At 32.0% G+C, this 13,644-nt stretch overlaps 8 protein-coding genes across 8 annotated transcripts; 3 read left to right on the top strand and 5 right to left on the bottom strand. All coding sequences in view use genetic code 12, as the record gives it.

Moving 5' to 3' along the window:
- Positions 1 to 96: 96 nt before the first annotated feature.
- ICL1 (isocitrate lyase 1) lies at positions 97 to 1,863 on the top strand. The gene has a single exon (XM_064906935.1). The coding sequence runs from the start codon at positions 155 to 157 to the stop codon at positions 1,802 to 1,804; it is 1,650 nt and encodes a 549-aa protein (XP_064762570.1). The 5' UTR covers positions 97 to 154; the 3' UTR covers positions 1,805 to 1,863.
- A 252-nt stretch (positions 1,864 to 2,115) lies between these two features.
- On the top strand, positions 2,116 to 3,444 carry DFJ63DRAFT_312564 (uncharacterized protein; the record flags this gene model as incomplete). Its single annotated transcript, XM_064905994.1, has 1 exon — positions 2,116 to 3,444. One exon carries the CDS (start codon positions 2,116 to 2,118, stop codon positions 3,442 to 3,444), a length of 1,329 nt encoding a protein of 442 aa, XP_064762569.1.
- Positions 3,445 to 3,494: 50 nt separating this feature from the next.
- On the bottom strand, positions 3,495 to 4,606 carry PHO85 (cyclin-dependent serine/threonine-protein kinase). The gene has a single exon (XM_064903225.1). The coding sequence runs from the start codon at positions 4,502 to 4,504 to the stop codon at positions 3,545 to 3,547; it is 960 nt and encodes a 319-aa protein (XP_064762568.1). The 5' UTR covers positions 4,505 to 4,606; the 3' UTR covers positions 3,495 to 3,544.
- On the bottom strand, positions 4,606 to 6,744 carry DFJ63DRAFT_114072 (tRNA (uracil) methyltransferase). The gene has a single exon (XM_064903230.1). The coding sequence runs from the start codon at positions 6,340 to 6,342 to the stop codon at positions 4,708 to 4,710; it is 1,635 nt and encodes a 544-aa protein (XP_064762567.1). The 5' UTR covers positions 6,343 to 6,744; the 3' UTR covers positions 4,606 to 4,707.
- On the bottom strand, positions 6,514 to 8,076 carry DFJ63DRAFT_334787 (ubiquitin-protein ligase; the record flags this gene model as incomplete). The annotated part of the gene is made up of 1 exon (XM_064908098.1): positions 6,514 to 8,076. The coding sequence occupies one exon, from the start codon at positions 8,074 to 8,076 to the stop codon at positions 6,514 to 6,516; it is 1,563 nt and encodes a 520-aa protein (XP_064762566.1).
- An 888-nt stretch (positions 8,077 to 8,964) lies between these two features.
- On the bottom strand, positions 8,965 to 9,261 carry ELC1 (elongin C; the record flags this gene model as incomplete). Its single annotated transcript, XM_064905005.1, has 1 exon — positions 8,965 to 9,261. The coding sequence occupies one exon, from the start codon at positions 9,259 to 9,261 to the stop codon at positions 8,965 to 8,967; it is 297 nt and encodes a 98-aa protein (XP_064762565.1).
- Positions 9,262 to 9,434: 173 nt separating this feature from the next.
- VPS16 (tethering complex subunit) lies at positions 9,435 to 12,197 on the top strand (the record flags this gene model as incomplete). Its single annotated transcript, XM_064904911.1, has 1 exon — positions 9,435 to 12,197. One exon carries the CDS (start codon positions 9,435 to 9,437, stop codon positions 12,195 to 12,197), a length of 2,763 nt encoding a protein of 920 aa, XP_064762564.1.
- Positions 12,198 to 12,220: 23 nt separating this feature from the next.
- On the bottom strand, positions 12,221 to 13,590 carry CHL4 (Chl4p; the record flags this gene model as incomplete). Its single annotated transcript, XM_064908097.1, has 2 exons — positions 12,221 to 12,250; positions 12,289 to 13,590. The coding sequence occupies 2 exons, from the start codon at positions 13,588 to 13,590 to the stop codon at positions 12,221 to 12,223; spliced, it is 1,332 nt and encodes a 443-aa protein (XP_064762563.1).
- Between the last annotated feature and the right edge of the window lie 54 nt (positions 13,591 to 13,644).

Here is a 13,644-nt window from a genome sequence, read left to right as displayed (position 1 = left end):
TCTGGGGTAGTCCTTTAAATTATTTCATGATATTTAAATTTCATCATTCGTATAAATATCACTAACTCTGTCCACTTTTGAAAAATTGAACATTTGTAGGAAATCTCTCTTTTTCTAGTTTATTTATATTCATCATAGCTAGTAACTTTTAATAATGCCTTATACCGCTATTAACCTCGACGAAGAAGAAAAATTCTTCCAAGATCAAGTCCAAGACCTTAAACAATGGTGGTCTCAACCCCGTTGGAGAAAGACCAAGAGAGTTTATGCTCCAGAAGATATAGCTAAGAAGAGAGGTACTTTAAAGATTGAATACCCTTCATCTAACCAAGCTAAAAAGTTATTCAAATTATTAGAAGAACATGATGCAAAAAAGACTGTTTCTTTTACTTTTGGTGCTTTAGATCCAATTCATGTTTCTCAAATGGCTAAATATTTAGATAGTATTTATGTTTCAGGATGGCAATGTTCTTCTACTGCTTCTACTTCAAATGAACCATCTCCAGATTTAGCTGATTATCCTATGGATACCGTTCCAAACAAGGTTGAACATTTATGGTTTGCTCAATTATTCCATGATAGAAAACAAAGAGAAGAAAGATTAGGTTTATCAAAAGCTGAAAGAGCTAAATTACCTTATACTGACTTTTTGAGACCAATTATTGCTGATGCTGATACTGGTCATGGTGGTATTACTGCTATTATTAAATTAACTAAATTATTTGTTGAAAGAGGTGCTGCTGGTATTCATATTGAAGATCAAGCTCCAGGTACCAAGAAATGTGGTCATATGGCTGGTAAAGTTTTAGTTCCTGTTCAAGAACATATTAATAGATTAGTTGCTATTAGAGCTTCTGCTGATATTTTAGGTTCTGATTTATTATGTGTCGCTAGAACTGATTCTGAAGCTGCTACTTTAATTACTTCAACCATAGATCATAGAGATCATTACTTTATTGTTGGTTCTACCAACCCAAATACTCCAGATTTAGCCACTCTTATGCATGAAGCTGAACAAGAAGGTCTTACTGGTGCTAAATTAGCTGCTGTTGAAGCTGAATGGACTAAAAAAGCTGGCTTAAAATTATTCCATGAAGCTGTTATTGACACTATTAATGCTGGTAACTATCCAAACAAAGCTCAATTAATTAAGAAATTTACCGATAAAGTTAACCCATTATCATTAGCTTCTAATAAAGAAGCTAGAAAATTAGCTAAAGAATTAACTGGTAAAGATGTTTACTTCAATTGGGATGTTTCAAGAGCCAGAGAAGGTTACTACAGATACAGAGGTGGAACTCAATGTGCTGTTATGAGAGGTAGAGCTTTTGCTCCATACTCTGATTTAATTTGGATGGAATCTGCTTTACCAGATTACGCTCAAGCTAAAGAATTTGCTGATGGGGTTAAATCTCTTTATCCAGATCAATGGTTAGCTTATAACTTATCTCCATCATTCAATTGGAATAAAGCCATGCCAGCTGATGAACAAGAAACTTATATAAAGAGATTAGGTAAATTAGGTTACGTCTGGCAATTCATTACTTTAGCTGGTTTACATACCACTGCTTTAGCTGTTGATGATTTCTCCAACAAATACTCTCAAATTGGTATGAGAGCTTATGGTCAAACTGTTCAACAACCAGAAATTGAAAAAGGTGTTGAAGTTGTTAAGCATCAAAAATGGTCTGGTGCTGAATATATTGATGGATTATTAAGAATGGTTACTGCTGGTGTTACTTCCACTGCTGCTATGGGTGCTGGTGTTACTGAAGATCAATTCCATGACCACGGTAAACTCTAGTCTATCTATTTTTATTTATTATATATATATAAATCTAAGTTTTATTTTTGCTATGAAAAGTCTAATAATTGTAAAATCGTCGTAGTGAGAGAAACCTTCACGCAAAATATGTTGCAACCCCTTCTGCATCACCTAGAAAAAAAAAATATTATTGATGTAATCAAAATTTACGGTTCATTTATAGTAAGCAGCACCAAAATCTGTGGTATTACAGTACAAGGGCCAACATGGGGTTTATAAAGCATGGGAGGTCCTTGAAAAGAAGGAAAATTGGAAGTAGGACAGCTTCACCAGACCCAAATTCAGTTAAAATGACCCCTGCAACTTCATCCATATCATCATCGCTAAGACAATCTACTAGTATTGAAGAAGATGAGGAAGATATTAGTTTCTTAGAAAGGTTCCCTCCAAATATCTTATATGATATCTACATTCTTTCTAAACCTCGTAACAACTTACCGTTTGTCAATAAGAGACTTTATCAAATATTACATTTCAATCCAACTTACTCAGAGATTGAAGATAAATGGGACAATCTATCAATAATTATTCGAATGATACGAACTTGGTATTTAGTGGATTTAAATACAAGACTTGACTTTGATTTACTAGAAAGGAAGTTAAATTACTATGAATCATATATTGCTCAAATCGATCCTGAGGTTATAGGAGTCGGATTGGGACCTGATATGATGAAGATTGTCACAGACAATTTACAAAAAATACGGCAGTATATATCTACTTGTCAATTACCATGTGTACGATATGCATTATCAGACGGGGTATTAACGAATAATTTCAATTCAGAAAAATTAGTATCAATTTGTTTTAATGAGGTGATGATACCAAATTGTGGGAATACCCTTTCAGGAGACTTTTTAGACATATTAACTTTGGAAGAAATAGATCGAGAGACGAAATTTAGATTAAGAGCATTTAAGGTGATGTTTCTGAGCATATCATATTGGCTCCAGAAATTACAAGATTCCAATTATGAAATGCCGACTACGACAATCGAAGGATCGAACATTCCGCAATTTGAACTTAAAGAGACGATATTGGAAGGTAATGAAGGTTTACCAGAATACAATAAGGATGATGAAGACATAGACATTAAGACTGAAAATCTATCAAACAAATTCAATGAACGGGAATTGAAAGACTGTATGTATGATAAAGGGATTAATTCACGAAGGAAATTTGAATTAGTGGTGAGTTTAAATAAGATTCATCATTTCACTTACGTTGATGTTAACAGAGTATTGGCCAATACCTTTAGGAACTTACAAAATAAAGATTTTGATACCACTGATATCTCACTATGGGGGGTTACGAAATTTTTGTTGAGTAATGTCAGTTCTCTTGAAATCAAGGGCATACCACCGATAGATGAGGTGTTTAGACTTTATGATTATTATGAAAATCGAGACTGTAGGTCTTATGGAGTTAATTACTTGGGACAATCTATTTCGGAGGATATTATAGGTGCTTTGTTTAATGTATTGGAAATTTATGATAAATTGAAATACCCATTGGATGATTTATGGCAATGTGTCTTTGATCTTAAGAATCATAGTCTTGCTCGATTTTTAATGAGCTATAGTAAGAATCCTAATTTTAGTATTTTACAAGATAATTGAAATTCATGATAAGTGTATATAGTGATAACCTTCGTATATATCTTTATTCATAATATATTTATTTATAAAAGAAAATTAGAATTAGAATTAAGTGGCCCGATCAATAGTCTGCTGTTTGCTGTACTTGCTGTTGATATGGATCAGCCAAGTGATGTTGTTGTATCATTGAGTTTGGTTGTGTGATTTCATGGAACCATGGATGTTGTAATGCTTGTCTTGCCGTTATTCTTGCTTCTGGTCTCATTTGTAATAAACTTTGTAATAAATTTAATCCCATTAAATCCAAATTTGGTACAATCAATCTTAAATCTTGAGGGACAAATATTTGCCAATTACTTTTATAATTAGCATATTGAGAGATTCCGGGCCAAGTTCTTTCATTTGGTGTACCCATTAATCTGAATATTTTAATTAATTGATCATCATTGGCAGTACCTGGGAATAATGGTTTACCAGTACACATTTCAGCAAAGATACAACCAGCAGACCAAATATCTATAGAAGTAGTATAAGCTCTTGAACCCAATAATACATCAGGAGCTCTATACCATAAAGTAACAACTTCATTTGAGAAAGTGTTAAATGGAATTCCAAAAGCTCTAGCTAAACCAAAATCACCTAATTTTAATTCACCTTTATTATTGATTAATAAATTTTGAGGTTTTAAATCCCTATGTAATACTCTATTATCATGACAAAACATTATCCCTTTCAATAATTGAAACATGAAAGATTTAACAAGTTTTAAATCAAGCGCACCTTGATTTCCATAAACTTCCATATATCTCTTTAAATCCTTATCCATAAATTCAAAAACTAAAGTAAGTTTGTTTTCAGTATGGATCACATCATACAATGAAACTATATTTTCATGATCTAATTCTTTCATTAATGATATTTCTCTAATAGCAGTGGAAGGAGTTCCTTCTTCTGAATCAAGATTAATCTCTTTTAAAGCTACCAAAGTACCAGTGGTGCGGTTTCTTCCTTTGTAAACAGTAGCATAGGTACCTTCCCCAAGTTTCTCAAGCTGTTGGAATTGTGATGATGAACCAGTCATTTTAAGTACGTTTAAACAATCCAATGAGCAAGCTTAACTAGTATGACCAGTTCCATTTTTGAAATGGAAGGTCCATTTTATCACAATTTAATTTTTTCTTTTTCGTGTTAGTGTTAGATGGGTTATGTACAGGAAATGTTGCCTATTTAGGACATAATTAAAGTTGCAATTATTTACATTATAATATATCTAATTATCTAAATCTAATGATTTCTAGGTGGTCTTTTCATTAAGGCAACTGAATTCTCAACCCAGCCTTCAGTACCTCCTTCTAATGCAAGAATGTCTAATAGTCTAGTTTGGTAAGATTCTTCATTTTCAATGATACTTCTTTCAGTTCCAATGATAGCAGCGTTTCTAGTACTTGGAATTCTTAACATTTCCTTTTTAGCATTCCACCCCATAGTGATAGATAAGTCTTCCACATGATCTACAAGACTTGCATATGTAGAATTGCTTGATGGAGAGTTCTTTCTTGGAGTGAATCTTACTTTTATACCTGACACAGAATGAGAACAACATGGAATAACCATGAAAGGATACCCTAAAAGAGGGATCCAACACGTCAATTCATCAGAATGATTTCCAATTATAAAGGTATTCTTAGGGAAATCTTCCATAGTACATACTTTGTCAGAAGCAAGTAAACTGGCTGATGAATAATATGATGAAGGTGAATCAGGAATTTGAAAATATCGACCATTATCTTTAAGATGGGGAGCCATTTTAGCAACAGCTGGGTGAGGTTTTAATAATATGCTTGGGATGACGATTTGCTCTTTTAAATTGTTTTGTACACTTTCAGGATATCCTATCCATGATTTTCGAGCTCTGGCATCAATACCAATCCCTTTATACCCCTCATTATTCAAAATATATACAAGTAACCCATTACCACATCCTAAATCTCTGAATTCAAACTCTTCATCTTCCTTATATAAGATCTTCCAGAATTCAATTAAAAATGCAGCTATGGCAAGATCTTCAAATACATGCTTCTTAGGATCAGTACTTTCACTCCACAGATTAACTAAATCAGAAGAATATTTCTTTTTTAAACTGATATATCTGTTTTGAAATGCAATTTTAGGAACAATCATATCATGATTGACTCTCTTTTCGTACCCTGCCATAACTCCATTAGAATGTTTATATGATGTTTCCAATAATCTCAATGCGATTCTGATGGCTCTATTTCCCGAATCTAACGATTTTAAGGCGTTATATTCCACTTTTGATTCACCTTGATATCCAAATGGTAAATAATGAATTGATAATGACTTCTTATGATACAATATCCCTACTCCATAAACTTCGGGTAAATAAAATGGGACTTCTTCTTTTGAGGAGATATGAGGTATATATACAACCAATACACTTTCAGTACCATTTGCTAGTACTAAACACGTTTGATTAATGATATAATCTTTGAATGGATTTCTCGGTATGATTCGCCTTATGATTTCATATTTTGGTTTCAAATGTAAGTTTTGATCATCTTGAGATGATGGAATGGATCGTAAAGTCACATCAGTCAAATCTCGTTTAAGTATGGCTGATTCGTCAGATGATGGGAACTCAGGCATTTGATTCACAAGTTTACTGACAAACTTGGTATCTCCCTTTTCAGGATCGTAGATGTTTTCCGTTAAGATGTCTGCTCTCATTATAACAGTTGAATTGATATTTGGTTGTTTGATTAAATTTGACATAGCAGTTTCAAAATGATTTGCATCAAAATTCACTGGTTTTTCGTATATCGGAATCCAAGGGTATCCCAATATGGATTCTTCCTCTATCAATAATGTCTCAGACTTCCCATTACTCTTGTCACCCATCGTATGTTTGCTCCCAGACCTTTTACTATCTCTTTGTCTTTCTGGTTTGATACATAGGCTCAAAAATATTTTTTTTTATTTTTCAGGCAAGTGAAGCCTTCGCAAATTTTTTGCATTGATATAATCCTTTGTATACTTAAAACCTATAATACAAACCTAATTCTATAAACCCTATAAATCGATGAAATACGCCTCTGTAACATCGGAAAACTTGTGCTTCTTGTAACAATAATGGCACTTGAATATCTCTGTTCCCTTCTTAGATAAATGCCATACACTTTCTCTAAGAGCAAGATGTTGACATTGACTGAGAACAACCACTGGATTGGCAATAGCTCCAGAGCTATTGTTACTGGAATTGTTGGAGTCGAGATATGATCTCTTTTTCTTCTTATTCTTATGTTCTTCATCTTGGTTTTCTGATATTTCAGTTATTGGAATCGATTGTTCTCTTGATATTGGACATATAAAGATAGGATGATAATTGAATATAAATCTATTTGAATCTGGTAATTGAAATGGTAAGTCAAAGTGATAAGTTGCTTCAAAGTTAACCAATTGTACTTCATTTTTCTTATCATCTCCATCATTGATGATAGTAGTAGGTAATTTGGATTGAATTTGATTATACTTATAGAAACTGGGTAAATAGATATGACCTGCTAAAATACTTTGGAATAAAGATGAATCATTCGATAATTTCAAATCTTTACAATATTCAGATATGAATTCGTTGGCTATATTGACAAACATGGCTTGGTTTTGATGAATGGTTTGGAAATTATCCAATAATTCAGATACAAATTTAAATTCTTCTTGATTAGTCTTTTTACGTTCTCTTTCTGAATTAAAACTATGTCTTAACTTTGAAACTAATTCTCCTAACATTTTGTCATTGACGTACTTTTCAGGGTTTGGATTGACATTGATTAATAACAATGTCATCAATGGTGAAATCCCATAGAGGTATTCCTTAATGAATTTTGAAAAATTATCTTTCGAATATAAATATGCATCTAAAGCATTGGTGGTATTTAAAAGCAATACAAATTGTAACATATGAAACTTGAATTCAATATTAGATGGAGCTATAATTGGTGTATTAAGAATACCAGGGATAGCATCCTCCTTATACTTATCTTTAAACCATTGTAATACTCTTTGTAAATCATGTCTAACCACAATATCATCAACGATCTTGTTTAATAACTCAAACTTTTCAAGTAAGGATTCATCAATATCAACTTTTGAATTAGGAGGTAACTCCTTAACAATATCCTTAACAATATCACATTGACCAACCTTAAGTAAATGAATAATGATAGCTTTTATCAATTCTTCTCTGTTTTCCAATTTAATAGATTTCAAATTAAAGTCATGATTAGTACTGTCTTTGGATGTTGGTGTTACAGGGAAATTATTCAAATTTAATGGATATGTGTAAGCTTCATCTAAATCAATAGTATCCTTGGGGTTATTAATAGCTTTCAGAAACTTATTGGTGGCGGTGTTGTATAACTTAAGTTCATTGATTGAATTCTTATACCATTTATCACCTAACTTTTCAAGCTTCGTCACTTCAAAGTCGTCATTATCGATGATTGATTGTTCAAACCCTTTCAATTCGTTTAAGAATGAATTTGATTCATTCCATAAATTGTGGAGACTATCATTAGCTGACTTATTGAATATATCGATGTCGGATTGTAGGTTATCCAATAACGACACACCCATGATTGTTTTCTAGCTATATTTCACCTATCTGGTTTCTTGATTGAAAATGATTTTATCTAATTCTATAACCTCTTGGAATGTGTTACTGGTCATATATCCCCTTTCCCACAAATGACAAGACAAAGTTTGGGGATATTTATTTTTATCCTTATCAAATTATCATGCAGGACTGGAGCTACCATCTTTTTTGTTCCTTCCCTGTTACCAGTTCTTAATTAATATTACTTCACAACAACCACACATAATCTAGCTTAGCTATTATAGTCTAGACTGCATCATCGATGTTACTTAGGAAATATTGCCCAAGTTCATTATGTCAATCACACAGAATTTATTGACCTTATGTGGAGTGTTACTAATACAGTTGAAGATGTTTACATAACGGTTAGATTAAAACTCTTGCTGTTTGTCTATGATACTTCTTGGTATTTGCTTATTCGTATATAAAACTGACAAACCGTGATATCTAAGATTACATTATATACATATATCTACAGTTAAGCTGAAAAACTATATTAATGGAACATCTAGATCGGAACTGGAGACGCTAACTGGATGATTACTCATACTCAAATAAGCACATTGAATAGCCTATGATTACATTTGATTGCTCTATACATAGAATCAATTATCATGTTTGGTATCAATAAATAAAACACTGGAAATTGATTTGATTCGTCATTACCTCTCCTTAAAGTGTGCCAATACTTGTTCCTTTGATGCTAATGAGGCTCGGCCATATGACGAATTTGACCAAATGTAGACGGTAACCTGTGCCATCATCGACCATAAATCTTCTAAATTATTCATATGAAGTTGACCTGTATTGCAGCCCTGAAATCCCTTCTAACGAACGAGATTATTATGGACATTCATTTGGGGTACCTTTTAAATATCTAAGAAATCAGCTTTCACAAGTAACTCTAAAGCCAAATGAGTTGGAATATTGAATTGAGGGATATCACCAGTCTCAGCTTGCTCCTTATATTTATAATGATAATAAAGATATTCTACTATACATTCTAAAATATCACCATCCATATCTAACAGGATTTTCCCAGTTTCACCTTCTTGAAAACCTTGACTACTCTTCAACATTGAAGAAATCAGTGCTACTTCTTTTAAAATGATAAATTTATGATTATCAGCTGACACCAAAGTGACATATTCAACTTCTGAATCCATCTTAACCTCTCTGTAATGACTTCTTTACGTGTTTTGTTTCTTATTCCAAGCAGAAGAAAGTGATTTGAAATTGAAAAAAAAATTGATTTACGCGATTGCGCTTAAAACGAAAATGAATCTTAACTTGCCTAACATTTTAAGCTAAAGTGTATGGTCAATCAACCAAGACAATCATGCCATCCAATCCAAGTTCAAGTTGGTTAAATCTTCAGAATATATACTATAGTCTCAACTCATGCTATGATAATTTGAATTGGTCAATTGCAAATCTTTATACTGATTATAAGGTTGCCATTTCAGGTCAAACCACATTATTAGCATTATCATCAAAACATGTTCCCCATCCTAATATCATCGAAATTTATTCAATTAGTGGAGATAAACTTTGGTCAATCGTATATAACAATCGACCTGAAGATCATATAGTTGATTATCATTTCAGAAATGAAGATTTGTGCCTTGTTTTCAATAATAATAGATATAGGTATTATCTGGACTTTAAGACAACTTTCAATGAATACGATTATACTGAAAATATCATTAAACTCGAGAACTTATCGAGTCAATTCGATAGCTCTACTGTTTCAAACAATGGTCATTATATCACTGACTTGGAAAATAATGAAACTGAAGAGGTATTCCAAGTATTGGAAGTTAAGCTTTGGAAGGACTATCTTGTGATACGACAATCTCAAAGAATAATCATCAGTGATTTGAATACTTTCACCAATTATGAAATATCGTTACAATCATTAGATCTGACCCAGATTCATAATATATGCTTCACTTCCACTACGAATGATATTTTGATCTCTTATAAGGATACAGTTATTGTATGTAAAGTGGAATTGTTATTTAATAATTATGAATTGATAGATCAAGGATTAACTGATGGTCCTTTCACATCCGTCTCCCCATCTCCTAATGGTGAGTTGATATGTTTATTCAATGATAAGACTTCAACAGTATATGTTATCAATAATAAGTTTGATAGAATCTTGTTGGAATATAATACTTCAGATGAATCAAGTATACCTTATCAGATAGCATGGTGTGGAGGTGACGTTATAGTTTTATCATTAAGAGATGAAATTAAATTAATTGGACCAGGTCAACTGTCAATATCTCACTATTATGATCTTATAGAAGAAGATGAAAATGAAGATGAATTTGATCTAGATAGATTATTAAGAGGAAATACTACTGCCCCAATTGTGACCGATGATCAAGATTTAAGCTATGTCATTCCCATATTAAAAACGGAATCAGATGGTCTTAAAATAATCACTTCTAACAAAATTCAATTCCTTTCTAGAGCCCTGGATTCAGCTATTCTGTTGTATCAAATCGGTTCATCTCATCCTGCTAGTATTTTATTAGATTGTATTGATAAATTAGCTGTCCATTCTTCTAAGGCTGATACCAATATTTCCTTGCTCAAAGCGGATGGCACATTACTAACTGCTATGAAAACTTGTTTAACAGTGGCATTAGAAGAATTCAATCCATTCTGGCAAAAGAAAATATTGAAAGCGGTTTCATTTGGAAAGGCGTATTATGATGATGGTTATTATAACAGTGATGATTATTTGAATACTTTGAATACAATCCGAGTATTAAATCAATTAAGATCGTCTTCAGTGGGGATCTTTTTAACCATTAATGAAATCTTAGAAGCTGGTTGGAAAGAAGTTATCTTAATGTTGTTAAGACGAGATTTACATTTGATTGCTATAAAAGTAATTGAATCATTAAAATTAACTGATCTCAAGAGTTTAGTATATGTACATTGGTGTTGTTATAAGATTAGAAAGGAAGCTAACTCATCTGATGCTGAGCTATTCGATCTTGTTAAGAAGAAATTAACCAACGACACATCAGTCAATACTATTTCAATGGAAAAGATTTCTCAAGTAGCTTATGAAGAAGGTAGGATTAATTTGTGTAAGTTATTAATTAAATTGGAACCTTCGATAAAGCAAAAGATGTTACAATTTTTGAAATATGAAGAATTGGAATTGGCCTTGACTGAATCTATTCAAAGTGGTGAATATGATTTATCTCGAATCATATTATTGTATTTACAAGATACGCTTACACTTTCACAGTTTTTCAGAGTACTTAATCAAAATGAAATCAAAGAAAGTGAAATTGTTTCTGATAGACTTTTCATCGGTGATGAATTGGTTGGAAACCTTTGGATAAATGGTATTGGAAAGGATGATATAGATACATTGGAAGCATATTATACACAAGAGGATAAAATTATACAATTATCAAATACGAAATTGAAAATATTCATTGAAGAAGCAGATGATACTGATGAATCTTATTATAAGTCTTATAAATCTCGATTACAAAAATCAATCAATAGATCGAATATTAAAAGAATCAATAAATTATATCAACATGAACTTGATATTTTAGAACTTCAGAAACGACTTGGAGAAACTTACTTAACTAACTTCTATAATGATAAAGCAATATCATCAATATTAGTAAGATTAATCGGTATGAATCAATTAAAACCAGCCGCAAAGATAGTCAAAGATTTTAAAGTCACTCCCGAAAAGTATTGGAATCTTGTGGTTGAGACGTATGCTTCAGCTAAAGAGTTTGAGAAATTATATGGTTTCATTACTGATATAAATGATATTGCCAATGTTAAATCCCCTATTGGATTTCAACCTTTCGTAGAAGCTTGTTTCAAATATGGAGGTCCAAAAGATCATATTACTAATTATATTAAGAATTGTACTAATATTGATTATTCTGAACGAGTGAAATACTTTGTTAAGAATCAAGACTATGAATTAGCAGGTCAAGAAGCATTTAAAGTTAAAGATGTAAGAATATTACGAGATTTATTAAAATATAATCTTGATGATCAAGTTAAAACTTCCATTAATGAGTATATAGCTAAATTAGGTTATTAAAAGTAGAATTAGAAGTTGACGATTTAATGAATTCTGAATTTTTTATAATACCACTGTTGTTACCTTCTTCTCCAGTTAACCAATTAGGAACTTGGGAAGGATTTAAAATCATCTTGTCTTTATCTGCAGTTAGAACTGATAATTCATGTAAACCTGCATAAATATCGGTTCCGTTGAATTTGATAGATATATTTGAATCATCTTGATCATTGATTTTTTCTTGAATGATAAATTCAGCAAATGATATGGGTGCAATCGAAGCAAATTCATTTACTATTATATTATCGTCAGCATGGTTCAGATCATCATCAAGATTCTCTTGTTCTAATAATCTTCTTCTTTTCCTAGGATTGGCATTAACGTCGTCATAAAATTTAGATGACTTAAAGTTTCCTGAACTTGAACCTTTAAATCTTAAATTCGCTATTTTCTTTAACCTTTTCATCTCTAAAGAGTCCCCATTATCCCCACCATTAACTTCATCTTCATCACCGTTCAATGTTTTATGTTTTTCAACTGGCTGTAAAGGTAAAGCATCTGCAGTTCCATCAGCATATGGGGTCCAAATACCAAGACTATTACCAAATCTAGAATTCCCATTCAAAACATGCATAGACTCGAGTGATCGTATTGGAGTTTGATTCTCTTCAGTATGTAGTTTTAATAAATTATGAGGATTATGAGGTAAATTCCGTTCTACGGCTTGTAAGACTAGATTCGTCACTATATCATTTCCTACCGAATGCATTATATGAGGTGAATTTAACGGTATAGCAATGAAATGAGCTCGATGAGATACAATATGAGGTTGTTTTGTGATTGAGTTAGTGGTATGGTTTATACTTTGTAAATCAAATAATTGAACTCGGATAATAACTGATGGCAAACTTGGATGTTTACAAATATAAATATAAGTTAAATATAATGAATTAAGATCTTGCACCAATGAATTAAGAAACTTCTGAGGATCAAGCAGGATCGGTACTTCTCTATTAAAACTATCCTTAACGGTAGACTTGATCCAATAGAAGGAATTAGGACGGTCGACAATAAGTTGACAATCAAGTTGGGATAATTGTAATAAATTTAAACCTTTAGTCCAATATTGAAATATGATCTTATCTATGACTTTCCGTTTGGGTAATCTTGCCAAATTTCGTTTTAATTCTTTCCCATCTTTAATGACGATCTGGTTGTATGTATTTTGATTATGGTGAGAGTTCTCTTTATCGATATGAGGTTGAGTATTGATCAATTTGGGCCATGTTTGTAGGAATTCCACTAAGGAAAGTTTGGGCAATCGCAGTAGGATATTGATGAATACTTTGTTTGATAATACTGGAATATAAGTATTCGGTAGTATATTTGACTTTTTCGTATCAAATGAACTCATCCTCTCCCTATATATCTATCTCGATAATCTATAATGGTTCAAATCAAACTGGTA

Source organism: Scheffersomyces coipomensis (assembly GCF_036884675.1).
Source record: "Scheffersomyces coipomensis strain NRRL Y-17651 chromosome Unknown DFJ63scaffold_3, whole genome shotgun sequence".
Taxonomy (NCBI): Eukaryota; Fungi; Ascomycota; class Pichiomycetes; order Serinales; family Debaryomycetaceae; genus Scheffersomyces; species Scheffersomyces coipomensis.
Note: the sequence above shows the minus strand (reverse complement) of the source record. Positions and strands in the feature narration are given on the sequence as shown.